General features: G+C 40.1%; 1 protein-coding gene across 1 annotated transcript in view; it reads right to left on the reverse strand.

Annotated features, from left to right (window-relative positions):
* Positions 1-83: 83 nt before the first annotated feature.
* cttnbp2 (cortactin binding protein 2) overlaps positions 84-27,267 on the reverse strand; it is a 46,365-nt gene continuing 19,181 nt past the window's right edge. Inside the window, exons 3-23 of the mRNA XM_079873758.1 lie at positions 21,711-21,935; positions 16,983-18,423; positions 14,408-14,614; positions 14,169-14,268; positions 13,518-13,668; positions 12,844-13,071; positions 12,626-12,743; positions 12,241-12,498; positions 10,496-10,591; positions 9,080-9,159; positions 8,569-8,655; positions 7,776-7,875; positions 6,917-7,072; positions 6,642-6,823; positions 5,722-5,900; positions 5,212-5,417; positions 3,780-3,956; positions 3,608-3,659; positions 3,412-3,523; positions 2,449-2,595; positions 84-1,242 (exon numbers count right to left, since the gene is read on the reverse strand). Coding sequence (XP_079729884.1) covers positions 994-1,242; positions 2,449-2,595; positions 3,412-3,523; positions 3,608-3,659; positions 3,780-3,956; positions 5,212-5,417; positions 5,722-5,900; positions 6,642-6,823; positions 6,917-7,072; positions 7,776-7,875; positions 8,569-8,655; positions 9,080-9,159; positions 10,496-10,591; positions 12,241-12,498; positions 12,626-12,743; positions 12,844-13,071; positions 13,518-13,668; positions 14,169-14,268; positions 14,408-14,614; positions 16,983-18,423; positions 21,711-21,935 — 4,551 coding nt within the window. The 3' untranslated portion in view covers positions 84-993. The remainder of the gene's footprint in view (positions 1,243-2,448; positions 2,596-3,411; positions 3,524-3,607; positions 3,660-3,779; positions 3,957-5,211; positions 5,418-5,721; positions 5,901-6,641; positions 6,824-6,916; positions 7,073-7,775; positions 7,876-8,568; positions 8,656-9,079; positions 9,160-10,495; positions 10,592-12,240; positions 12,499-12,625; positions 12,744-12,843; positions 13,072-13,517; positions 13,669-14,168; positions 14,269-14,407; positions 14,615-16,982; positions 18,424-21,710; positions 21,936-27,267) is intronic.

The following is a 27,267-nucleotide window of genomic DNA, read 5'->3' on the forward strand; positions in this document are numbered from 1 at the left end:
AGGGGAGAGGCTGAATGATTTGGTTTTAAACGTACACGATGTTAGCATTAGCTGTGTGGAGAAAGAAAACCCAAGAGCCGATGTCTAGGATAGTGCATTTTTAATTGTTGTGCTTTGAGGAAACAGGACAATTTCTCTGAACCTCATCCGACAACTATAATACAGTTAAACATCAGAGGTCGACTATAATCTCTTCTGTACATATGAACAATACTGACTTTAAAAGAATACTTGTTTATCCTAAATGTTCAATACAGAAGACAAATGAAAGTTAATGCGCGCCGCTTCCAATTTCATAGTTGGGTTTCACACAAGGGGGAGGGGTCAAAGTTCAAGCCAGTCACTGAGCACGCATGAGAGTAATTGAAAATACTAATTATGGCTTAAAGAACAAAAACAAAATATCCCGTGTTCGCAATGGCGGTACTTATTGCCACATTCAGTTTGTTTGGAAACGAGTGAAAAAATATGAACCAAAATTTAATATTACAAACAATATATACAGTTTTCATATTCCCTTCAAAAGTCCTCCAATGTACAAGCGTTCACACGCACACACACACACACACACACACATACTAATCTATACAACATTTAAGTTCCCAGTTATTATTTACACATATTTGGTAAAACCCTGATTTCGACAGTTTTAAAAACTCACCTTTCACTTATTTAATGATAAAACACGATTGATTGAAAATACTAAAGAGCAAAAAGACTACCAGCTCTTACTTTGATCCAAAACATTTGACATAAAAGGCAAATTGTAAAGTGTTCAAGCAGTCTTTCTCCTGTTAGTTTATCTTTCTTTTTTTCCTCAAAGTTCTTTACTTAATTGAATATATTAAAACTATGGTCCCAAAAGTACACAATGTAATATATTGTAACAAGTATGGACAACATGTACAAATACTTAAATGCTGCCAGTAACCTAACTTCACAAAATAGAGGGCAATAACAGAATGAGGGCAAAGGGAGGGCAGTGGGAGGTGTCTATCCATGGTTACTGTAGTTTTCATTACAGTTGGGGTCCAGGAACCAGATGTGGCCTTGTGAGAAGTTGTTTGTGTTGTTGTGGGGCAGGATCTGCCTTGCTCTGCTGCTCGTGGAAGCTCTGCTAGGATTGCTGATGCTGTTGCTGCTGCTGGTGGTGTTCACCTGCTGAGCTCCTCTGCTGCTGGGAACGGGCAGATGCGACCTGGGCCTCGTCACTCGCCGAGGAGAAGCGTGACCACCGTCAGTCTTTTCAGGGACAAAGAAATACATATATTACAAGAAAACAACATATTTGAACAAAAATAAAAGAAAGAATGTACTTCGAATGTGCTTTGTTCCAAAAACTAGCAAGCGACCTACAGAGGTAACATTTTAAGGCAAATCCAAGATGGCAAATGAGGTGTTAACCGGTTCATTCTCGTGTTACGCAGCACATTTGAGCTTCCGCAAGAACCAATGAGGTTTGTTCTCGCGCGTCAGTACGGTTGCGCTTCTGTTTGATCCATGTTTATATGTGAATAAAAGCCTAAATTCAATCTGTTCATCATATAAAGCGATCGAGTCTTTTCAGAAAATTTGTACTTAACCGCTCCATTCATAAGGATTAGTTTTACAATCTTTTTGAAGCATCAAAGTGGTAGTTGCGTAGCTGTCAATGGAGGGACAGAAACCTATCATATTTTTTTTTTAAAGAACAACAAAAATAATGAATAAAACCCGTTCCACGGGTTTGGAACGACATGAGGGTGAGTAAATGATGACAAAATATTCATTTTTGGGTGAACTACCCCTTTAAAGAGTTAGAGGCCATAAACCAAACCAAACTACTATGAGGTGAATCACAATATTAAAAGTAGTTGAAACTCGGACAAAAAGAAAAAGGTAAAAGACTGCACTTAACAGCTTAAATGAGGGTGAAAAAACTAAAATCCCCTGAAGCCCTGCGAATAGCCTAACTTAACCCAATTAAAAGCAACAGATAAATACAGAACACATGACACAGCTTTCTAAAATCACGGTGCTCAAGTTAAAATACTTCTAAAAAACGTGAAACGTTCCTTTACCCGGAGTTAAAAGCGGGGTTTAAAATAAGCGCGGTGTGAAATGTCCTTATCTGTGCACTATGTAGAGCAGGGTTCCTCAAACTCTGTCCTGGAGGGCCACTGTCCTGCACAGTTTAGCTCCAACCCTGATCAAACACACCTAGCTGTGAGTTTCTAGCGATCCTGAAGACATTGATTAGCTTCCTCAGGTGTGTTTGATCAGGGTTGGAGCTAAACTCTGCAGGACAGCGGCCCTCCAGGACCGAGTTTGAGGAACCCTGATGTAGAGTGTCCAAACTGGTCATTTATAAGGTTCCGTGACAGTTAGGACAATGCCTTGGAAGAACGCTACCTGTAGGTGTCTCAGTAGGCTTTGGAACAGAGCCATGGTGTTTTATCAAAGGCTTGCCTTCTGTGGTGGAGGATAGGTCATATCCACGGCACTCTCTGTTGTAACAGGGAGTGTTTGGGGCTGCGTGACCTCACCATCACTCATCTGAGGAGTGGGCGGACTCGAGTCTGGAAGCATGATGAAGTCCTCTTTAAAGAGAGCAATCTGTACCAGGTAAAAGAGGAAATGAAAACAGCTCGTCAATTCCTAGAAACTGCAAGGCCATGTGCTTTACTGTGCCAGACTGTTGTAGCTTGAACAGAAAGTGTCTGAGAGAAACACAAGCTGAGTTTTTTGTAGTAAACAGACTAAAACTTAGACTAGAAGATTAAACCACTGCTTTGTAATGTGCATGTAAAATTAAAATTAAATTGCTTGTACGTGCAAAATTGACTTCCATAGTAGGAAAAAAATACAGTAAGTCAATGGGTGCTATCAACTGTCTGGTTACCAACATTCTTCAAAATACCTTCTTTTGTGTTCAACAGAAGAAAGAAACTCATACAGGTTTGGAACAACATAAAAGGTGAGTAAATGTAAATTTTCATTTTTGGGTGAACAATCCCATTAATGCAAGTCAGTTTTTCTTCCCTCACTTTATTATCAAATGGATTATTTTCATGTACTATTATTAATGCAAGTAAGTTTTTTTTTTTTTTTACTTTCTATTCATCGAAGAATCCTGAAAAAAGTTGATCAGTTTCCACAAAAATATTAAGCTGCACAACTGTTTTCAAAAATGATAAGAAATGTTTCTTATGCACCAAATCAGCATATTAGAATGATTTCTGAAGGATCATGTGAGACTGAAGACTGGAGTAATGATGCTGAAAATGTAACTTTCCCATCACAGGAATAATAGATTTACAATTGGTCAAATCAATTCTGCATTGGTGAACAAAAATAACATCATCTTTTTTTTTTAAATGTTAAAAAACATACATAGCCCAAACTTTTGAACAGTGCATATATGTCTATTACCTTGCTTATGTCTGGCTCAGATTTGCTAGAGCACATGGTCTGGAGTTCTCTGATGAGATCCGTCTCATCATCAGAGTAGAGAGAAAGACCCACAGCAACTCCATCACTGAGTCTGCAGGAACATCCACACAGAATCATTGAGTAACACTGCCATCTGCTGGTAGCACAAACACATGCACACACATAGGAAACCAACCTTGCATGATTGACATTTGTCAGTGGGTGAGTGCTTGAATTGGCCAGAGATCCTACATTACAAGAATAAAAGAATAAGGATTATTTAGACAATTTTTTGGAAACAAAAAGTAAAAAGCTTCTGTAGCTGAGGTGCATTTACTGCAAAATCAAAGCCATTGGTTACACCTCACCTTCTCTACAGCTAGAGTTCCTCCCAGAGGCGGGGCTTCCTTTCTTCCGCGGACTGGTGTTGGCTCGTCTCCAAGCGCCATTATCGCGTCCTTTTCGGCCCCCTTTCCTGTAGGCGGAGCCAATGGTGGAAAGAGGGAAACATCCTCCCTGGAACTCTGGTAAAAGCCTGTCAATCTCTAACCACACAAACAGAAAAAGAGTAAAATATGTTTTACGTGAGCACCAATAACTACTGCACTGAAAGATTTAAAGGGGCTATTTGTAGAATTCAAAAACCCTTGTTGTTAGCGACACCGGTGGCCATTAAGTGAATTGGAGGCAGCAACTTTAACAGGCCAATATACTCGGCGAAGTTCTTTTTTTATTCCTCACATATAGTAAAAAGTAGTTGGAAATAGAGAGATATACTGTTAACAAACATCCCGAAGTCGTCCACGCTGCTGAGAGCGACATTTAGATGAATATTTAAATATGTGCTGGCCGCTTTCCTCTCAGTAACAAAATAAACATCTAAAATGACAGCGGTGAGAAAACAGCAGTTAAGAAAGCATATGATCATAGCGATATGGATATGTTTGCCCAGCTCTGCAATTCACTGGCATCATGTCAACAGATGAGGTAATTAAAATTACACAGTTATGATAGTTTGATTATAAAGTATATTTGAGACTATAGACTATATAGATCTGGCTATGTGAGACTATAGCTTGAATGAATCCCTTTTCTTTGCATGACACATTGACATTACAGTACAGAATGGCTCTTTCGGCATTATCCTGAACATTGTATAAGCATTCGTTTCAAGTGTCATATAACAGAAGAGAGGCTCTCGGGCTCTTCAGATTGACGGCAGAAGGTCTGGACTCCATAGCAGCTACATGTAAAGCAACCAATCACAGTTTGTTTTGTTCAGCTTCATGTTTGGGGGCATGAAAATGTTACGTCGATGATGTCCCTACGGTAACAGAATGGCGTGCAAAACTCTTAGACGGATTTTAAAGAGTCTATGCTGTGAACTTCACATACTTTTGAAAATCCAGTGTTTAGTTGATCCTGATAAGTGCTCATTGTCACAGATATAAACACAACAGCTTTCTTGTTCAATGAGGGGGTTTCAAAGCACGACAGCTTTGTTTCCAGGCGGACCGTAAAAAAATGCGTCACAGACGTTTTCTGGAAATCCTGTAGAATTCAACCAATCAAATGATGACTTCTAAACTTCTAAAATTTTGTGTGCCATATGCATCCGCCGTCTGTGGGAGTGACGTCTGAGACTGTGACTACTTTGAATGTGGCTGGGGAAAGTATCTCAGTACTGAAATAGCTGCATTATTGTAAAATCAACTGAGCTACTGTCAAGCTACTCTGATAAATGTAGTTACATTTGTCGCATGTTTTAGTTGAGTCTGTTCCCCAACACTGGTGCTGTACCTGGTCTGGGCAGTGGGCAGCCTTGCAGCACAGCCTTATTCAGAAGGATATTGAGAGCTGCTTTGACAACCGCTCTCTGACCTGGGCTCAGACCTTTGTTGTTGGGAGACCGTCGTTGGGCGGGAGATCGCTTGGCTGTTACTCTAGATATAACAGCGTCCTCGACCCGTGGAACAATCACTGCATTCCAAAGCCTCACTAACCACCTAAACACAAAGACACATGGACCAATTTTAACATGAAAACACTGCCTGTCATAGGAAATACTAAAAATTAAAAAAATGTTTGTTTAATTTCAAATTACAGTGTTGTGAATTTTTTTTGGAATATTGAAATTTAAATTTTCTGAAGTATCGATACATGGTACCAACCAACTGTGCTTTATTTACTTGTTTTGAAATAATATTTTTTTTATTTTACAGGGCAGCTGTAGTACAATTGTCTTAGAAATATTATTATTATATATATTAATATTAATTCCAGTATTGTGACAACACTAGATTGACATACTTTGGAATGGCCTGGGTCTGTTCTGGATTCACAGGGCAGGAGAGGAAGATGTAGGGTCCCAACAAGGCCTCTGATGTCCCCAGACGTGACAGACAGGCGTTGAGCTGGTGCCACACTGAGCACACCCAAGAAAGAGCTTTGTGTACGGGATCATCAGATGTCCAGCACTGGCCCTGAGTCTGCAGAAACATAGAAAATCTAAGTTACATTTTTTTTTATTGTAAATGTTTTTCTGATGCAAGACTTTTATTTTGAAAGATGTGCGTGAAGGCTGACGACACTTCTGTCAGACACAGTTAAAAAAAAAAAAAAAAAAAAAAAAAAGAGTGCCTGAAAATCACACGTTGTGATTCAGTATCTATTCAGTTTGTGCTATATATCACTTCACAATATATATATAGAGCAAATTAAATCACCAGCATGCAACGTCGTAGGTACGTTTAGTGAGTCTACTAAAACGTACAAATAAATTATGTAACTGGTATGTCGTGTGTTAACTGGGAAGAATTTGCATGCAGGTATGCAGGCAGGCAAAGCCCTTATGCTTTATTAATAGTTCAGGTAAGTATTGTGTATTTATCATGGAAACTATTATTTATTTTAAAACTATTTATTTTCACTTATTTTATTATTTTCTATATTTTAAATGACTGTAGTGTCTCATACCAACTTACTAACTATATACTAGTTTGGGGCTGCTATTTAATAGCTTTAAAGAGGGATGGTACTTGCTGTATGTCAACCATTTTTGAGAAATAATTTAGCTTAGTTTGCCTAGCGTCATGACCATGGGGAACTGTGAGTCCCATGCCAAAGCCAGTTGAGAACCACTGTACTAAACGATCTTGACTAAATTTAGAGCTGAATTGCTATTTTGGAGGTCTTCCCTCCAGCTCATTAGATAATGAAGCAGGGCTGACCTTGTGGAGGAGTTTTCTGCGGAGATGACGTCCCAGCATGCCATTGAGGGGCTCTGTGTCCCAGCGCAGCTGAACCCAGCGGAAGTGCTGCTGTAATCGTAGCTCAGCACCCTGCAGGCGAGGCTTAGCCAGGGTGCCAATCAAAAAACTCCCTTCACGGAAATAGTAGAGCCCATTGTGACCTGCCCATCAACACGAGGAGAAAAGAGTTGAACCGGAACGCTATTTCAGGTACATTGTTCCTGCTCTGCAACATATGTATGAATGTATCTCACCATGATTAAGGGAGAGGGAATAGACAGATCCTCGGTTCTCTAGTGCTTCGCACAGGTCTCCCAGGATGTGGCTGAGAGAGTGGGCTCTCTCCAGACCCTCGAGAACCGCCACAACACAACGCCCAGCGCTGCCTTCATGCAAAGACACCAGGAACCCTGATACACAACACAACTCGATCGATACCAGACATACCACTATATTCATTCAAAGATGCAATTATTTAAGGAATATTACAGGTTCAATAGAAGTTAAACTCCTCAAACAACATATTTTGTAGTATAATGCAGATTACCACAACAAATACTGTGCAAAAATCAAGGTTATGGTGAAGTACTTAAAATGTAAGTGAATGGGTCCCATTTTTGGAGGATTTAATAGCAGAAATTTGAAGCTCATAATTTCAAAATAGCAGTAACAATTCTTATGTTAAAAGTAATTATTTTTTTAGCTGTAAAGTTGGTTGTTTTACAGCCATGGCAATAAATATAAAATTTCATATAACTTTACACAGTAAAGGTTAGTGAGTGATTTTTCACAACCATGCTAACAGACATTTTGTTCACACTTTGAGGCTATACCATTGAAACTAAGGATTTTAACATATTTTAACACATGTACCACATTCACTTCCACTGCAAGTGCCTCACTGTAACCTAGATTTATGTTGTACAATTTTTTTTTTTTTTTTTTTTTTTTACAAGGTACAGGCCAAAATCATCAGTTATTTCTGAGTATTTCAGATTACACAGGAAATTCAAGATTTGATCTTGTTTCTAGGGTCTGATTTTTTCTTCCTCTGCTCCTTTGCCTACATCATCACTTGAGATATGTGACTCCTCGACACAGCGCTGCTCTTACCACAGTTGATGAAGATCTCCAGCAGGTGCTCTTTTGATAGACTCTCATCTATCTCCACCCTGATGACATCACAGCCAATCCCCTGGGCCTCCTGTCTGTGCTGCAAACACACACAACAGGTGCATCATAAACAACATGACTGGTACAGATGGATGTTCACATCACATGAGACATACTGAGATTCAGAGATTAAGCTCATGTTTAACTTTTACTTAATGTTTGTTAATTTGTGAAACTCTTAAGTCAACATGAAATCAAAATGGACCCTATTTACTTTATTAATACACCTTCTGGCCCATATATTTTATATTTTAACATTTTAAAATGTAATTTATTCCTGTAATGGCAAAGCTGAATTTTCAGCATCATTACTCCAGTCTTCAGTGTCACATGATCCTTCAGAAATCATTCTAATGTGCTGATTTGCTGCTCAAGAAACATATCTTATTATCATCAATGTTAAAAACATTTATGCAGCTTCATATTTTTGTGGAAACCATGATCATTTTTTTGAGAATTATTTGATGAATAGAAAGTTCTATTATAAATGGCTTTACATTCACTTTTTATGAATTTAATGTGGTGCATGTTTTTGAATACATTTCATGAATTTATCATTCATTTTCATGAATTTACCACTTTTTATGTATATCCTTATAGGATTTAGCCCTCATATAATCAGTGCTTAATGTTCAAAAACATTTAAATTAACAAAATGCATTTACTTATTCATTTTTAAACCCTTTGGATGAAATGTAAAATATGAATATTTAAGACAACTGATAATAATTACCTTGATATAGTGAGAGATCTGGTTGGCGATATACTCCTGAAAGCTGCCCTCCAGCCCATGGAAGATGACATTATGATACTGTTCCACCTGACCACAAACAAAAACACAACTGAGTTTATCAACACTGGTAAATATCATGAACAATTCCACATGTATTATTCATCTAGACCACGTTCATTTTATCATCCATGCCAAATATTTTATTTATGCATGCCTTTATGCAGGCTTGATTACTCAAGTGTGTCTTTGAGGGTGTTTTGTTGTCTTAAGTTACTGCTTGTTGCACTGTATCTGCATGCATCTTCTATTACATCAGTTTAAAACACAAATAGCATCTGTTGCCCCAAGGTGCCGAACTGGTGGTGGAGGCTCAAAGCATTTTGTTTTGGTCCCAAGGTATTATAAGAGCTTTGTTCCCTCTCAGCACTCTTAATCCAAACTTTAAAGATCATCCAGCGTAACTCAGACATGCTAAAAAACTCTCTTTGACGTGAAGAGTGAGTCAGCGTACCAGGCGGACATAGTTCTGCAGCAGCTGTAGAGGGATCAGGGAGTCGTACGTCATCTCATCCAGAGTGCACTCTGACAGGCCTGACAGAAAGCAAAATTATAGCAGCCATTAGACATAAATCAAACCTACACAGTATATCAAAGACCACAACACACAGAGGACATGGGAGACCAGGAGATCTGTGTGAAATTGATTTGAGCGAGGACTTCATGCAGTTGTTTTGACGTGCTGTTGCATGAGATGGAATATTCTGGAGCCCAGCTAAAAATCATGGTCATGTGATGACAGGGAGCACAGCATGGCTATTCATTTAAGTGTGGAAACACAAGAGATCTGCTGGTTCTTTCTATCATAGGCATAGTGTAAAGGTGATGATACACAGGGCAACTTTTTGAGCAATGTTGCTGGGCAATCTTGCAGAGCGATTGTTGCTTGGGCACTTTCCCATTGAAAATGGGCAATAAATTTCTATCCGGATAATTTAGATCGATCGTGGGCCCTGTGTCTCATCTGGTTGCCCGTTGACGGCAACATTGCCCAGCAACAATGCTCAAAAAGTTGCACTGTGTATCATCACCTTAACTTTCTGCTTTACCAAGAGAATCTCTTATATACAATTTGATCATTTTACAAAATGTGGCAACACTTAACCCTGGAAATCCAGAGTTCTCGCGAGAACACAAGCTGAATTTGCTCAGCGAGTTTACTCTGGCCTCGAGGAATGATGCTCTTTAAATATGCCCTTGTATCTGAGCTGCACCAATCACATCGGGTTATCTGATATAGGCGGGCCAGAGGCGAGCTAAACAGATGACCACAGCGCTGTGACGTTGAAGTCACTAGTAAACATTGCAAGATGGCTATGGATGAACACCAGTTGTTTGAAACGGCTTTGGCCGCTATGAACGAGTTAGACTTGGATTTTTATCTAAAAGAGGAACAGAAGACGGCGCTCGAATCGTTCCTTTGTAAGAAGGGCGTTTTTGCTGTTTTGCCGACCGGATACGGCAAGAGTCTAATCTACGAGTTAGCTCCGCTGGTAGCTAAGCGTATGGGGCTTGTTGTGATTGGTCGTAGTGTTATCCAATCAAGTACAGTGAGATTTTCAAATGCATGCTTGGTGCCGCCCCTCGAGCTGGCCGATTTTCATTAGTCGATGCCAGACCATTAATCTTTCAGATTTAGGTCTGGATTTCCAGGCTAGCAACACTTCACAATGAGGTTCAGTCACTGCATACATATGAACCATGAACATATACAAATAACTATGAACAATACTTTTGTTTCTGTGAAAACCGTAATACGTTTTTAGGAGTCTTTATTATGGGTGACAAAATTAATATGGACTGCTTATGTATGAGGTGTGAAATAGGCCTTAGTTTAAAAGAGACTAAATGAAACGACTGCAAAGCTCACCTTTAAGATGTATGGTAATACGTTGACTCAGGCGTTTCCGAATGAGGTCCCAAGGAGACTGGGCCAGTTCCTGTCCTGGCAGCCAGACAGCATCACCTGAACAAGGAAAATCATTTAGGAAAGAGGGATAGATTTGCTAGATGTATGTGTCCGCTTATGGTGAAAGACACGCATGTGTAATCTTTACGGACATGGGAGCAGTTTTCATCTGCTGTTTTGAGCCATGATAAATGAGCTTTTATCCTCTTCTCTCTTTCCTGTCTGTCAGTCTCCTCATGTTTTCTGTCTGGAATAGTAGAGAGAGTCATCAAGTTGCTCTCTGTAGGCCAAATCGCTTCATTTTGACATCTGCTCTTGGTGTTTGGAAACATCTTGTCTTAAGGGTGGAGTTGAGTGTAAACAAAAAAAAAGAAGTGGTGAGAGAAAGAGTGCAATAGAGACAGGGAGAAGGCCATAGGGGTGTGAAAGAGATAGGTGAGAACTTGGAGAAGGCTAGTTTATTTTCAGCAGCCCTGCATGACAACCCCCGGGTCGAGCCAAGCGGAGTTAGACCCCTGTCCCACGTCCTTCCCTACTTGGCCCAGTGTGGTGTTGGACAACACCCAAGACAAGAGTCACATTAAATTCATGCTCACTAGAGCTGGTGTCAAAATAACTACTAAAGAGCCTACACAAGTAAATAATAGCACATTTGTGTGGATGTGTGTGTGGTATTAAGTTCTATATTCAGAAGTTTTATATCACAGATCATACTAGTGGCAGATATATTAACACATATTGGGCACTTTGGCCGTCTCTTTTTTCTTGCTTCTATGACAACAAGAGTTTAAAATCGCTGAGGTGGGGAAATTAAAACTTGAACAGTAACCAAGGGCAATTCAGGAAGCGCAGCAGCTGTTCATAAGGCTGGGGTCATCCGAGAATAGCCATCGCAAACGTCTCTCTACGCTACAGGTTGCATTTCAAAGCAATCGTGAAACGATCATGGCTGCTTCTGCACTGTGCATTCAAACATGTCAGCGAAGGGGTGATTTTCACCCAAAAAAAATGTAGGTCATATTTCACATCAAATTAAAAATAAAAACAAATACGAGGGGTGAATATCACCAAGAAATGTTCAGGTCATATTTCACATCAAAATCAAAACAAAGAGATTTTTTTTTTTTTTTTTTACCAAAATTTTGCAATTTACCATAAAGCAAAAACAAATAAAAAAAAAAAGGAAATAAAATAATAGAAATAACATTTTCAGTCTAGACACAGTATTATATATATATATATATATATATATATATATATATATATATATATATATATATATATATATATATATATATATATATATATATATATATATACATACTGGGGCGTTACGACCCACACAGACCACAGGGTGAGCGCCCCCTGCTGGCCTCACTAACAGCTGGCTATGTTGTATGTTGCTCATGTTGTAGAGCAGGGGTGCCCAATCCTGTTCCTGGAGATCTACCTTCCTGCCAAGTTCCAACTACGACCCTGATCAAACACAAGTGCTAATTAACCAGCTAATTAAGATCTTCAGAAAAACTTGATAATTACAGACAGGCGTGTTAGAACAGAGTTGGATCTGAACTCTTCAAGTAGGCAGATCTCCAGGAACAGGATTGGGCACCCTTGTTATAAAGATAATCAAGTTAAATGGACACAAATTAATCTAAATTTCTCAGCAAGTTGCTAGTTATACTGTAAGATGTATATGTGATTACCTATAATCACTGAGGCCATGCTGTTAGTAGAGAGGCCCAAAGTGTCTGCTCTATCCAGAACTTCCTGCAGTTCCCACCTCCCACAAATTAGCTGGAGGTGATTGGTCAGCAGGTCACTCAAGCTTCCTGTTAACTCTTCCCAGCTGGTATTGCAGCGAATTGTAACTTTGCCAACAGTGCATCCATCCTCCAGTAGATCCACAGGGCAAAGGCGCTCCAGTGAGCACATGAGCACCTGTACAACCACTGTGTACAAGTCTAAAGCAGGGCAGAAAGCAAATGTTAAGGGTTAAGGCTGTGGTCACTTAAGCCAACTATCACATAGTGGCCTAACCTGCCAAACTATCACATTTGTACAAAGCTCTATCGCTTAAATTATACTCACCCAGGTTCTCTAGTAGATCTTTGCAGTCATCTGTGGCAACATCATGTATAGTGCGATTGCATTTGTCCCTCTTCTCCATGTCCTGTTGACTGTGGTTACACAAAACTTCCAGGCATTTCTGTAAAGCAGGAAACATGTAAGCATGTGTTATCAGCCACTTCTAACTATTCTTTTCTGATGTAAAACAGTGTACTTGGCATCAAACTCAAACATGTCACCTTGTAGCCCCTGGATGCAGCAATATGGGCAGCAGTCCAGCCATCCTGGTTACTGTGGTTGAGGATGTGACTGGTCTTGGTTATGCCAGGGTGTTGGAGCTCCTGATTGGAGTCTGAAGGAGATGCAGGGAGACCCAGGTCTGGTTCATGTGATGGGTGGTGTAGCAGGAGCTTCAGAGGGCCCACATGACCTGAACTGACAGCGGCGTGCAGAGCTGTGCAGTTGTCCTGAAAACAACAAACACTTAAGCGCAAGTGCAAAGATGTAAAAAAAAAAAAGTGTGGAGAAAGAAAGTCCACAAACATACTTATCTACAGATATACACATACTTACAACAAAACAGATCTAAAAAAAATACAAATTTTTAATATAAAATATAAAAACAGAAAACAACCTTAATTTAGACCTAAAGAATTTCCCAGGATATTTTGGGGATTTTTCAGCCCAGTAAATAAGAGCAAACTGAGAAACCATCCAGGGCATAATTAAGTGTTTCTAAAATAGGGACTGTAATTACATTCTGAAAAACACATAGACCGCAAAATACCCACGCTCAACTGTTAAGGTAACCATGGAGATGAACAGAGGGCCAGTATTTCCTAACGTGTTTAGGAACTCAGAATGTAATTGACATTTGTGAGACACTGGTGTCAGTGCGGAACTGAAAACTCACAGTCGTGACATGTGAACGGTCTGCTCCTGCATCTAACAAGACTTTCACACACTCCACATGTCCCTGTTCACAGGCCAGGTACAGAGGGGTCCTTCCCTGCAAACACTCCTTCTCCAAATCAGCTCCACATTTTACAAGAGCTTTCACACACCTACCAATGAAAGAGCAGCTGAGATTGGTATCATTGCATAGAGAAACACATCAGAGACAAATTTTTCAAGATACTGTAGACACTGGTTACACCCAGCACTACCATCCAATTTTGTTGATTTGTTCACAATCGGGCAGCGCTTAATACACATGCAAAAGGGGTCCAAAATGTTGATTACTCAAACCACTTGCTGCAGTAGTCATGTGACCACATCACATTTCATTTAAAATGCTAATCCGTTTTGATGCATCCTGGACAACAGTGACAGTACCACCTACTCACCAGTCAATCATTCACTGCATCAAAGCAACGGTTTTAAAACAAGCCTGTTACATGTCGCCAAAAATAACCAAAAATTGTAAGTCTGTCTTGTGATCAGATCACCTGATATGGATTTTAATAACAGTGCCATTAAATGTGCAAAAGTGTCACTGTTCTTAAAAACACACTAAAGAGTTAAAACACCACAACAGCAAGGGAAAGGAGAACAGAGGACCCACCCATGGTGACCATTTACAGCAGAGGCATGTAACGGCGTAAATCCTGTTTCATTGGCAGCTTCAGCAGATGCCCCTGAAGTCAGCAGCAAATTTAAGCAGTCTATAGAAGAGACATAAACACATTATTTACATATTAACATATACATTTGTACTGTGTATATGTACACTAGACAAAAGCCCAATGCTAACAAAATTCAAACATTTTTATGCATACAAATGCCAATCTCCCCAGCACGTACCTGTGTGTCCATTAAGAGCAGCAGAGATCAAGGCAGAGGTTAATTCATGTTGACGATGATGAACATCCAATAGTGGATCTTGGTTAAGCAGCATAGACAATAAAGTGACATTTCCCTGGGAAGCAGCTTGGAGGAGAAGGGTTTGCCCGTCATCCAGGGGGACGGGGTCACCACAGGTTAGCGAGGGGACTATGGAGGGACACCAGCCTGGGAGGGTTCAAGCAACAGCAGTAACTAGTGAGGCAGGGTGCTTGTGTTGTGTCAAAATGTGTTCCCTGAACCAAAACATTACCCAGAAGATCGACTGACGCAGTGAGTATCTAGCAGTATCCAAATTACCCTCCAGAAAGATGAACATACAAAATGTGTGTTAAAAATTAGAAGTAAGCCAAATTTGGATAAAACAAAGGATAAATGTTTATGTTACGTACACATTTTGGCACAACATTGGAAATGTATTATTCTAGAGAGTGCATCTGCAATCCACACACTATATCCTACAAATCAGATCAGTTTTCAAATGCTAAAGTAAATTTCATCTGTTTTTAGGTCGGGCTAAAAACAAAATCAAATAAAAGACAACTCAACTGGATAAATCAAATCAGGCAGCAGGCGGTTTATGATACATTAATGAAATTCACGCATCGTAAATTGTGTCAGACAAACTGAAACATTCTAAACATGGTGCTGATTGTGAGAGACATGTCAATTAGACAACGTTAGAAATATGGAAACTACAGCAGAGAAACAGATGAAATTTGAAAGCACAGAGCACAATGCACAGGAATACTACTGGCAAATTGGCACCTGTATGTGAAAACAGAATTCATCTTGCAGTGTGGATATAACTAGTCTAGTATCTGAGTGCTAATGCTAAAGCATGTTTGTAAATAGCTTTGTCTCTAGGGATTCTCTATGTTTATCTTGGTTAGTGGAGGGAGTTTTGAGAGATAGATAGAGATAGAGATAGGCTGTTTCATTAAGGTCCAGTGGAAAGCGTAAGATTATTGTCTCTTTTCTGGGTTAAAATGGGCGGCAAAGAGAGCAGAGGAGCCTCAGAGAACTGCCATGGCTGAGTGGCTGCAGAAAGAGGGAGAAAATGGCTAATTTTTAGCATTTAGCGATGACAGCTAGCTACCGACATCTTTCAGAGCTACCCTGTGGATTAGTCTCTAGTGACATTGAAGAAAAAAGACTCTGCTGGAATACTTGCTCTGCCTTCAATGGTGTTATAATTGTCTTTCTTTGGTGTTCTCAGAGAGCTATGGAGAGGCCTGCAGAGACAGGGTGGTATTTAAAAATATGAGAGAACTCTAAAGCTTCTGACACTGCTTCCAAGGGGAAAATCTAACTGCAATTGGAGCTGTCTCATTTATTTGGCTTACAGACTAGTGCATGACTCTACCTAACTAACATCTCTGTCAAAGATCTTTTGGAACTACCCTGCTGAAAAGACCAGCATATGTTGCATCTTTGATGTTGGTCCCCAGTGTAGGATGTTGTTGTACTGGTATTTCCACCAGGCTTCTTAATTAGCTTTACCAGTAAGACTTTACAAGATATACCATACTGGTTGACCAGCAACCAGCTAGACTAACACCAAATCAGCACTAACCAGCCCGATCAGCAAGGACATTCCTGCTAATCTAAGCTGGTCTTTTAGGAGGGTAGCATTTTAGCACAGGGGTGTCCAACCATGCTCTTGGAGGGCTGCTGTCCTGCAGAGTTTAGCTCCAACCGTATTCAAAAACACCTGAATTAGCTAGGTCTTAAAGATCACTACGAACTTTCAGACAGGTGTGTTTGAAAGGACACTTTGAATGACATTGGCACTACAGGAGCCTAATTGGACACCTCTGCTCTAAGAAAAGAATTTACACTTCTCAAACAAAGACATCAATGGTATATCTCAGATGTAAAAGTAATTGCTATTGTGCAGAATCAATGCATAAAGACCTATTTATGAATATTTAAGTGCACGTCACGACAAATACAATTATATTGGGTTAGTTGTCTAGAAACGTCAATGAAACCATTGAATGAAACATTTACAAATGCAGGGAACACCACCACATTCACAAGTTACTTTACAGTAGGTCAAACAAAGAAACAGATGGCAGCATGGACACAGTGGAATGGTAAGTTTAAGACATTGTGGGAAATGGTTAGTGGTGCAACACAGGAGAGGCAGAACCATGCTGTAGGTCAATGGGAGGAAAGGGGAAAGAGCAGCCTCTGGCATCAGCTTCAGAATGGGTTACAGGAAAGACCCCTAGAGACCTGCATCGTCAAGAGAGGGTCAACCTGACCTGTTTGTATCTATAAGTGCTTTGGTCAAGAAACTGTCCAGACATAGATAGGTTCCCTCAAGAATCGTAAAAATGCTCTTATCTTGGTTATGTTGAAGTACTGTGTTTCAACCGGCAAGTAACCCTAGTAGATTATGAATACTCCTCTCTTGGTTCTGTGTCCTCCTCTGCTAGGACTTACTGAGTAATATATCAAATATGGAAAAAGTGGGGAGTAGAAAGGAGAAGCAGTGAAAGTAAGGGTGAAGAACAGAGCACCCTTTTACCTGATGCTGCTGCCAGGGTGCTGCCCGGGTGCTGGGGGCTATGGGACGGAAGACTAGATGGGTTTATGGAGGGACTAATGACAATGGTAGCTGTGGAGGAGGTGGTGACAGGGGGACACTCCACACATGCTGCTGTCGGCTGCTGCCCCCACGGCCAGCCAGTACAGGAAGCACCCACCTGTGACGCAGTCAAGGCTGGGACTGTACCGCCCAAATCTAGGGAGGGCTTTGGAGGAAGCTGAGGGGTGGCAGTTGATTTGGCAAGGCCCACCCCCAGTCCTGTTCCTGGGGACCTGCTGGCTTCACCTACTATTTTGATTGGTGGGTGTGGAGGGGATGGTGTCTGGGACAGTCCTGGTTTTTTTGGTGGGATGGGGGGTGGGTTACCCCTGTCGATGCGGGCCACAGTTGGTGATTTAAGGCCTATCTGGGGGTGGCCTAAACGCCCTGTGAAGGGTCCTCCCTCAGATGTGGAGTGTGGCAAACCAGGCCGAAGGGCTGCAGGGGGTCCCCCTGCTGGAGGGCTTGTGAAGCGGGAGAGAACCTGTGTAACTGTGTGGCGAGCCTGCTGTTTGGCAGCAAAGTTGTCTCGATTTGTGGGGGACAGATCGCGGGAAGGAGGGCTCTGGTTTGCGGTTCCATTTTGGTCCTGCTCTGAGGCAGAGGGTTGGAATTTGTATCGGGCCGCCTGGACGCGGGGACTGACCCCAGTCGGCAAGGTAGCAGACACACCAGGTGAATGTGAGCCATGTGGATGCGTTTGGCCCTCTCCTCCATTTTCTGCCTGAGAGCTCCCGTGGTGTAGCCCCCGTCCAGCACTGGAAGTCTTAGGTAGGTTCATGCTAGCATAGGTAGAACTTGTAGGCTTGACTGGGATAGAGAGTGGCACCTTTTTAGCTGCTTCATTTTCATCTGTCTGAGAGGAAGCAGTCTTGTAGACTGTTGCCTCAGTGCCCACAGCCACGGATGCCATAGTCTTGGGTTTAACTGGGGCAGATGCTGGGGTGACAGAAGGCAGTGGTGGGGCATCTTTGCATCGCTCAGTTCTTAGCTGCTCCACCTGCTGGCGGAGATTTTCGCTTTCAGCCCGCAGCTCCACAGCCCGCGTCTCCTCGCGGCTAAGCCTGGCACGTAGCTGCTCTCGCTCTGTGTCAAACTCAGCCAGCTGTTTCTCCATCTCTGCTTCCATCTGTTGGCTACGACGTCGCTCAGACGCCAGTTCTTCCTCTAATCTACCCACAGAACGACTGTCCTGCTCAGTGCGGGACGAGAGCTCCTCAAAGCGCTGGTTCTCTTCAACCACACGAGCAGCTAGCTGCTTGCATTCATGCACCAGTGACATCACCACGTGTTTGTTTTTCTCTCGCTCATCCTTCAGCTGAGCCGACAGCTTCCTGTGTTCCTGCTCCAGGCTCTGCAGCTGCAGTTTCTCCATTTCAAGCTAGACAGCAGCAGCAGGGCAAATGTGAGACTCGCAGAGAGCAGATAACACACACATAAAGCAAGACAGTAATTTGTTAAACAATTAAAGATACATCAGTCTTTGGGACAAAACTTTGTAAACATGCCTTGAAAATTACTTTAAAATCAAGAACGATTAAACTTAAAGAAATATCCTCAAATCAGAAGTTAATCTTAAGTTAACCTTACATAATTATTAGGGCTGGTCCGAATACCATTTTTTGAGCTTCGAAGCTTCGGTAGTAATGAACATCGAATATTCGAAGCTTCGGAGAGAGGGTGCTGAACATATTCTTCTCTCTAATAAAGGCAGGAATCTCTATGTGTCTGTATGTCCGTTTGCATTTTGATTATTTCGAGAACCGTTCATCCAATCGACTTCACAAGGGAGTGCAGTGTCGCATTTGGGGCAATATAGATGGACACGCGAGACGCGACACATTCAGAATTAATCAACTTTTAGTAAACTACAGAACAGCGCGAGCGGGAAGCAGCGCGCCTCACGCGGGCAGGGCTTATGCTCCGAGAACGGACACTGCACTAGTGATATAAAATGCACACACACACAGGTCTGTTAAATTAAGCAATACTTTTAAGGTAGTCTAATATTTTTCTGACTAACAAATTACTGACACAGTAAAGGGTAGATTTAAATAAAGAAAAACGAAATTTAAATAAAGAAAAACGAAATTTAAATAAAGAAAAACTAAATTTAAATAAAGAAAAACTAAATTTAAATAAAGAAAAACGAAATTAAGTTAAATTATAAACAAGATTAATTTAGTTTGATAATAACGGGTAAAAAGGCTAATACATTTTGTTTCTATTATTCTATTTTCCACAATGTCAAAGCGACGCAGCTTAACCCAAAACACAAGCTCAGGCATGCACTTCGGTCCATACAAACTCCGCTGTTCTGCACTCTAGCCAGAGAACACTCCTGTTGCTGGAACACTTAGGCATCGGTTCTATATAGCATGCACGCGTTTTCCGCGTGGCTCGAGTGTCTCACGCAGGCAGTGTGCAAACTCCAACCTGTTAACATGAGAGCCGAAATAAAAATGGACATGCCAAGCAGCCAGTGTGTCGCCGGCCTTATTCAAGCGCGAATGAGAACCGTTTCGCGGGGGATCCCGGGTGTGCAAAAAAACCCGAATATTCGAATGTCAAATTTTCAAATCGAATACCAACCCACCGAACGAATATTCGAATATTCGGGTCCAGCCCTAATAATTATCTGTTTATGTCTAAGCTCCACTAACTAAGCTTTTTCATTAACAAATCAGCTGAAGTGTTTTTTTTAAACATGTTTTCTGAGCCAGACAATTAGAAAAATGATATTATAAACACCAAATCTATTTTGGAGCCTGTGTCTTTGTAAAGTATGTTCAGGGATCAGTACTCGTGTTAAGGTACTGACTGAGCTGATCACATCACTCATGTGTGATAGCAGTTTGACCTTTAAGGTATCAGTTGCTTTTAATATGATAATCAAGAGGGAATTGAATTTGTATGGAGGTGGGGGGGGGGACTACTAACATCAACTGCTGAGCAATAACCTATAATACATGCAAGAAAAAAGGTGAACTTATTGACACTACAAGTTAGAGCTAGAAGTTCAAGCTTTATTTGCAGGTTTAAGCTGCTTAGCCTATGAATAAATGAACACTTCCCCAGAAATTAAGAGATGAAATAAAACACTTAAGCAGTGGCCAGACAGAATCAGACAGTAATAATCACTGTGATAAACAACTATGTTTATGCTATTCATAAACATCTATACTATATATATGAGCTGTTGCATTAACTACAGTACCGATGCAATAAGAGAACTGTCACCATAACAACCAAGCACAAGTGTTTATTATTGGAAAAAAGAGCTGAGTTTACTCAGTGTCGGTGTAACATGTAAATATGCATGCTATGTACCTATATATAAACTGTATCTTATAATACACAAATCCTATCCTAGAATATAACTGAAGCCACTGACATGGTGAACACAGCTGATATCTGGTCTGCAGAAGTGGTGTGCAGTGAAGGGTCAGAGGTCACTTGGAAGAAGCATGCGTGTGTGTGTGTGTGTGTGTGTGTGTTTAAAGTTCAAGGCCTGCACTGTAGAGCTGAAGATCTTTGCCCGAACCCGACGGGACCCGACGGGTTTGGTCGGGTTCGGTCTTAATTTCTATTATTTTACACGGGCTCGGGCCGGGCTCGGGCTCGCGCTTCGGGTTGCGTGGTAAATGAGCGGTCAGGTGATGTGTTTAGATTAGCGTGAAAATGGATCTTGAGGAGGTGAAACGGAGGCTGGTCTCTGGAGGACTTATTTTATTTCTTTGTTCCAACTTCCAAGTGGCCTCTAGCCTCCGTTAGTCATGAATAAATGATGTTAAAAAATGTATAAATTACTCCTTTTTTTACGAAAGACAAAGGTGCTGTGTGCGTGCGGCGCAGTCTCTTTTTTTCTTTCTCTCCCTTTTCCGCCGAGTGGTGCGTGTGCCGGCTCGCGGTGTGAAGCGCGTGTCCGCGCTATTCTCCGACACTCTTATCACTGCTGATAGACGGCCTTTTGGACAGTCGGGCTGTAAACGGGTTCGGGCTTTTAAAAAGCTGTCAATCAAAATGTACTTGTCGGGCTCGGGCCAAACTCTGTCGGGCTCGGGCCTTTTCGGGCCGTACTTTTAAGGCCCGATTACAGCTCTACTGCACTGATATCACGTAGCTAGTATTCTTCGTAGCACTATCTCAAATAGTAAGATATAGATTTACGGATGTGTTTGGCAGAGTGTTTTAAAGCTTAGCATCAGTTTCTCTCCATCTTTGACACCTCCTCTTCTTCTTCTTAAATACCATTATTGCTCGCCTTGTCTGGCGCTCTTTTTCTTACTCTGCTTTTCTGACATGCACTTTGCTTTCATGGAGGTTAGGAAAAGTGGATTTTGCCTAAAAGTCTCTTTTTTTTTCTGTCATCAATTTTTCCTGCCAGAACAATATCAGCATAGATGGTGTAGACAAATTACTACACTCCCCCCGAAAAGACACACACAGGTGCACGCATTGCATACTAGAATATGTTCCAAGAATAACTAGGAACACCTCAGCAAACCTCTGACAGCAAACTTAATCAAGGTCAACGTAATCCTACCGAAAAGGATGACTTATTTCAGATAGAATATGTAAATAATCTTAATAATTCACACAAAATCCTTTCTGTAGTCTTGCCCTGTTAAACATACAGAATACACACAATTATCACACAGATCTTACCCTTTTCTGTCTGCTCTCAGCGGCTGATAGCTGGGCAGACATCCTCTCCTGCATCTTACGGCAGTGGGCCATTACAGCTTCCAGCACGGTGATGGGGCTCGCGCTAACAGGCCTACAGTCCTTTGGTCCCGTCCCTGACTCAAAGTCCCTCTGCATGGCGAGGAATGGGTCCGTCAGACTGAACTGTCCATATCGCTCCTGCAGGAACACTTCTTTCCTTCGAGCCTATGAAGAACATTTTTGAAATTTTAAAAGACTGTTTTTTCAATAGCTTTGCATTTTCACAACTGTCTGTATCTAATATTACTCAAAATTAACCTTGTTTGGACACACACACATAAATATTAAGTTACGGTAGATATTCTGACCAAGGTGTGTATAAGACCCAAAATTCTGATACAGGAACACAGTATGCAAGCTGTCCTTTTCATATTTCCAGAAACAGGAACTAGGCTATTTTTTTGTATTTACATAGTGGTTACATAAAAAAGGAATCAGGCTAAATTCTAATCAATATCTGAATAATCTTGTGCATGTAAAGACAATAAAAGAACAGAAAACTTCCAGAGATTAAGAGGTAAATACAACTCCTAGCATCATTATGATGCCAATGTGGTACATGTGGGATGCTGACAAATCATTGTCAAATAACACAGAGCAATTATTACACATTATGTTACCGCAGTGATGCATGTACAGTAAGTGGTGGGCGACTGCCAAGAGACAAACCGCCAACATTGCTCGTGATCTTATGAGTATATGCTTTGGGAATTGTTTGAGTGTGGGAACTTAGTGCACAAACAATTGTGTACTACTAACTAAGGAGAACTTTAATAACAAAAGAAGCATTTAAGTTCTTCTACTTTCCAATGCAAAGACACACGCAAACCTCTTAATATATCCTGACATGTTGCACTCAAACATACATGCTCACAAAGAGCAGGTTAGCACTTTTTCAGGCGTGATCATTAAGCCTGACGTTTACTTAGGTCGTGTCAAGACCAGCTGGTCATCTCAGCAGGGTCAATTAAGGGTCAACCCTGTCACCCCACAGCAAACAACCAAATACAAATGTGATGTTTCCCTTGACACAAATCAACACAGACGACTGACTGTATTTCACTGCAAGGGGATGCAACACAAATTCAGGAGTGAAGCAAGCAACTGTAACTACTTGGGTCAAAATGCTAACCATTTTTATCTGCACTGGGACGAAAAATGCACCTTCATCACAGTGCAAGAATTCAGTAAAAAAAAAAAAAAAAAATTAGTAAAGATATTATTTTAACGCTAAAAGACCTGATAAACCTGTAAAGTTGGTAACGGTTCCCTTACGATATACATAAAAAAAAAAAACCTGTAATAGATACAGTATAACGGGAAATGTATTGTTGTTTTACATTAAAATACTGTCAAAGGTTAAAGGTACAGTTTTTGGAAGTGAAAAAAAAAAAGTCATCTTAGAATTTACAGTGAAATTCCATGTTTGACACTTTACATACAATGATTTTTTCATTTAAATAATTGTTTAGTTTTTTTGTTATTGGTTATGCATATTAGTTTTTTTCTTATATTGTTAAGATTGATGAGATGATGTCATTTGATGAGGCAGAAATATATTATTTGTAGCTTTTTACAATTAGCTAAGCGCTATACCTGCTTAGCATTCCGAGTAAACATTCTATATTCTTATACGAATTATCCAAAAGTTAATGAAAAACACACAAACCATATATTGTCGTAAAAATATATTTATTACAAATGTTTCTTAGTGTTTGTTTCTATGTCTATGTACAATACAGAACATGGAAGTTTAAACCTGTTATTCATTACAGGATGAGGAGGACGTTTTATGATTAGTAATATGAGTGATGTACAGTATCATGTGCAGCGAATGTGTCGGTGCATCAGTGTCACGAACAGTGTCTGAAGCCACTAATGCGCTGCAGATCGCATAATTAAGTGGAAAATTAATAGAAATGATGATTCGGTTTTAAAAATATATAAAGTAAACGTGAAAACTGCAATATTTCTCCAAATGTGCATACTTTTGGACTAAATTGCCTATTGTGTCATTCAGCTAAGCCCTATGAATGCAAATAAACCAGAGCAGACGTGATTGAGCATAGATATGTCTTGTTATTCTATTGGAAAAATCAATAACTACTGATTACTTCATTTGTAATCATGAAATTACTGTCACTGTAACCATTTTTATCATAAACACTGAACAATAGTCAAATATCAAATCTAGAGTCCTAAATCCCTCTAATGATACACAGTTTGCCAGGATTGAATAAGAATGTCATGTATGGCGTGCAGTTGATGTAAAAAACAGTAATCTGGGGCTGCGTGATAAATGTTTAATTAAATGTTACATTATTAATACATTAAATTAATATTTATAATGTTTACTATTTCAGTGTTGTGCGTTACCATGAATGGTGTTTTGTATGTGTGTGTGTATGACACTGTGAACCTTCTATATTTATAAACATTTGTGGAAAAGCTACATCTAATGACCTTTGCTTTCTCTGTAGCACTTGTGTTTTTATGGTGGTTGTCACTATGTTATAAAAGGTACAAAACAGATTTTAGTGCTTTAGTATAATAACATTATATATATTAATGCTCTTTTTTACTGTAAATTTAAGTTCAATTTGTAAAACAAAAAATTTATGCCAACCACAGCTGCCATTTTTTATCGTAAATTTCACAGATTTTTTCGTTTTTATAGTGTAAGACACAGATTCCGTTAAATGACTCCAAGAACATTATAAGGGATTCTGTGTCACAAAACATGCTCAGTGTCAGGCAACCCACTGGGCTGATCTACACTACCCATCTGTCCAGGATAAGTAATACTATAAAATGAACAAGCAGATCAAATGAGAACGATAATCTACAAGTTTACTCTCTACAGGGTGTCCCTATTTAGCACAGTCTGTGTACTGAAAGCAGGAGGAACCATGCAAAGAGCACAAAGCATCCTGGAAGCTAATGCCCAGTTACTGCTTCACCAAAGAAGGAAATAATCAACACACAGATGTACAAACACACACACATACGCGATCCCTGAGATGGATGACTCTCATTGCAATTGTCAGGATCGGTTTACTTCTGCTGTGTATCATGGCTTTCAAGGGCATAAAAGTTCTCTAAGTGAGTTGCTTTCAGTCCACTTAACATGAAGAGACAGACCAGTGCTGGACCAGGCTTATTTCATTATGAGTGCAGTCTGCCATATAAGTGGAAAACAAAAGGAAGTGTGCGAGAAATATTAGAGCCAGCTTCAAATCAAAGGAATGTGCATGGATGGATGAAGTTTCAAAAAGACTGAGCATTACACCATGGTCTACAACAGAATATTGATCAAGTGGAAAGGAAGGATTTATCATCTTCACAATCCTTATGGTGGTCATTCCTATTATGCAGTACACTTTTTAAATCTTTAACCTTGCATATTAACTGCTTATGTTGCAATTTAAGGCAGCAATTTTTTAAAAATATAATATACGTATATAAACGGTATGCCACAAATATGCTCTGGTCAACCTCAGGCACTTTTTATTCATTGACAATACTTATGATAATACCTTACTGATATTTGTGCTGTTGTTCCCAGTGGTGTCACTTTGAGGAGCTGACTTTTGTTTTAAAGGGATATGACAAAAGACTAATGAATGGAAAGTCATATTTACACAGGACATTGATAATATACTGTATATTGAAACCATTGTTAAAAATATGAACATTCAAGAAAACATGTTTTACTATTAGCAAGACCCTCAGAATGTGGAGAAACATTATAGAGAGACAGTTTTGACCAAGATTTGACCAGTTTTTCATTTTAGAAGATACTTGACCTAGGAAGCACAGCATGAACACAGCTGACAGAGAAACATACTTCTGTTATTCTGATCAACAACTGTAAAAGGACCTAGTAAACATCGCAAAGTCTTGAGGAAAAAAGAGAGCAGGGGAGCATGAGGAGGGGGTTGAGGGAGAGATTGAGAGCAAGAGAGAGAAAGATCTAAAGAGATGGGAATCTGGAGGCGGGAGAAACGTCTGTGTGTCATGGCAGACAGAGAATGAAGGGCTTTGAGATTCTCAGCCATCTGGCACTTTCCTCTAGGCTTTCACAAATCTCTTCTATAATCACAGAGGCTGTGCCGTCCCTCCTCCTCCTTATGTACTACTTTATCTGTCCATCACGGACAAGAGCAACACACAACACATTCTGTGGTATCAAGGGTAAAGATGATCGGAGATCAACATTCTTGTTCAAAGCAAAAGGCGGAGGAAACTAGCCACAAATCAACAGAATAATGTCTGACTGTAGGGCTTGATATTATTATTGTTTGTGAAACATCAGAACAAATCTGCTCTGTACAAAACACTTCTGTTAATTCTAACACAAAATATTTAGCTAGTTATAATAAGGCCATGATTTAGTTGTCACTTTCCATTATACTGTGAGATTTAAGTCTTTTAGTACATCAGGCATTCATTTCTATTTTGCTGCAACAGTTTATTATAACAGACACTGGTAAAACCCCTCACTTCAGGCCAAAACTTAACTTACCAAAATTACAAGAAGATTATTCAAGGGCTATATCATACGTTTCCGTAATCCACTTGTAATTGAAGTCAAAATTTAGCTTTGCAAGAATTTTTTCACTCGTCACTTTAAAGGGTTAGTTCACCCAAAAATGAAAATTCTGTCAGTAATTACTCACCCTCATGTTGTTCCAACCCCGTAAGACCTTCGTTCATCTTCGGAACACAAATTAAGATATTTTTGATTAAATCTGAGAGCTGATCACTCCTCCATAGGCTTCTAAGTGATTGAAACTTGCTGGCCCAGAAAAGTTATTAAAGAGATCGTTAATATAGTCCAAGTGACTCCAGTGGCTCAATCTTAAGTTTATCAAGCGACGAGAATACTTTTTGTGCGCAAAAACAAACAAAAATAACGACTTTATTCTACTATTAATTTCCTTCTCTCTGAGCCTCGAGTTAGTTTACGTAGTGTTTTTGCGTAGCGCGTCTGTGTTGCACGTCACCACGTATGCTCACTATTGGTCGACGCTTGTCATGTGTGTGATGCGTGATGACGTACAACACAGACGCGCTACGCAAAAACACTACGAGGCCCAGAGAGAAAGAAATGAATAGTAGAATAAAGTCGTTATTTTTGTTTGTTTTTGCGCACAAAAAGTATTCTCGTCGCTTGATAAACTTAAGATCGAGCCACTGTAGTCACTTGGACTATATTAACAATCTCTTTAATAACTTTTCTGGGCCAGCAAGTTTCAATCACTTAGAAGCCTATGGAGGAGTGATCCAGCTCTCAGATTTAATCAAAAATATTTGTGTTCCGAAGATGAACGAAGGTCTTACGGGGTTGGAACAACATGAGGGTGAGTAATTACTGACAGAATTTTCATTTTTGGGTGAACTAACCCTTTAATTTAAAGGGACATTTACTCAACCCTCATGTTGTTTCAAACCTGATAGCTTTTCTTTCTTCTACAGAACACAAAATTTATTTGAA

This window comes from Squalius cephalus (genome assembly GCF_949319135.1).
Source record: "Squalius cephalus genome assembly, chromosome: 6".
Lineage (NCBI taxonomy): Eukaryota > Metazoa > Chordata > Actinopteri > Cypriniformes > Leuciscidae > Squalius > Squalius cephalus.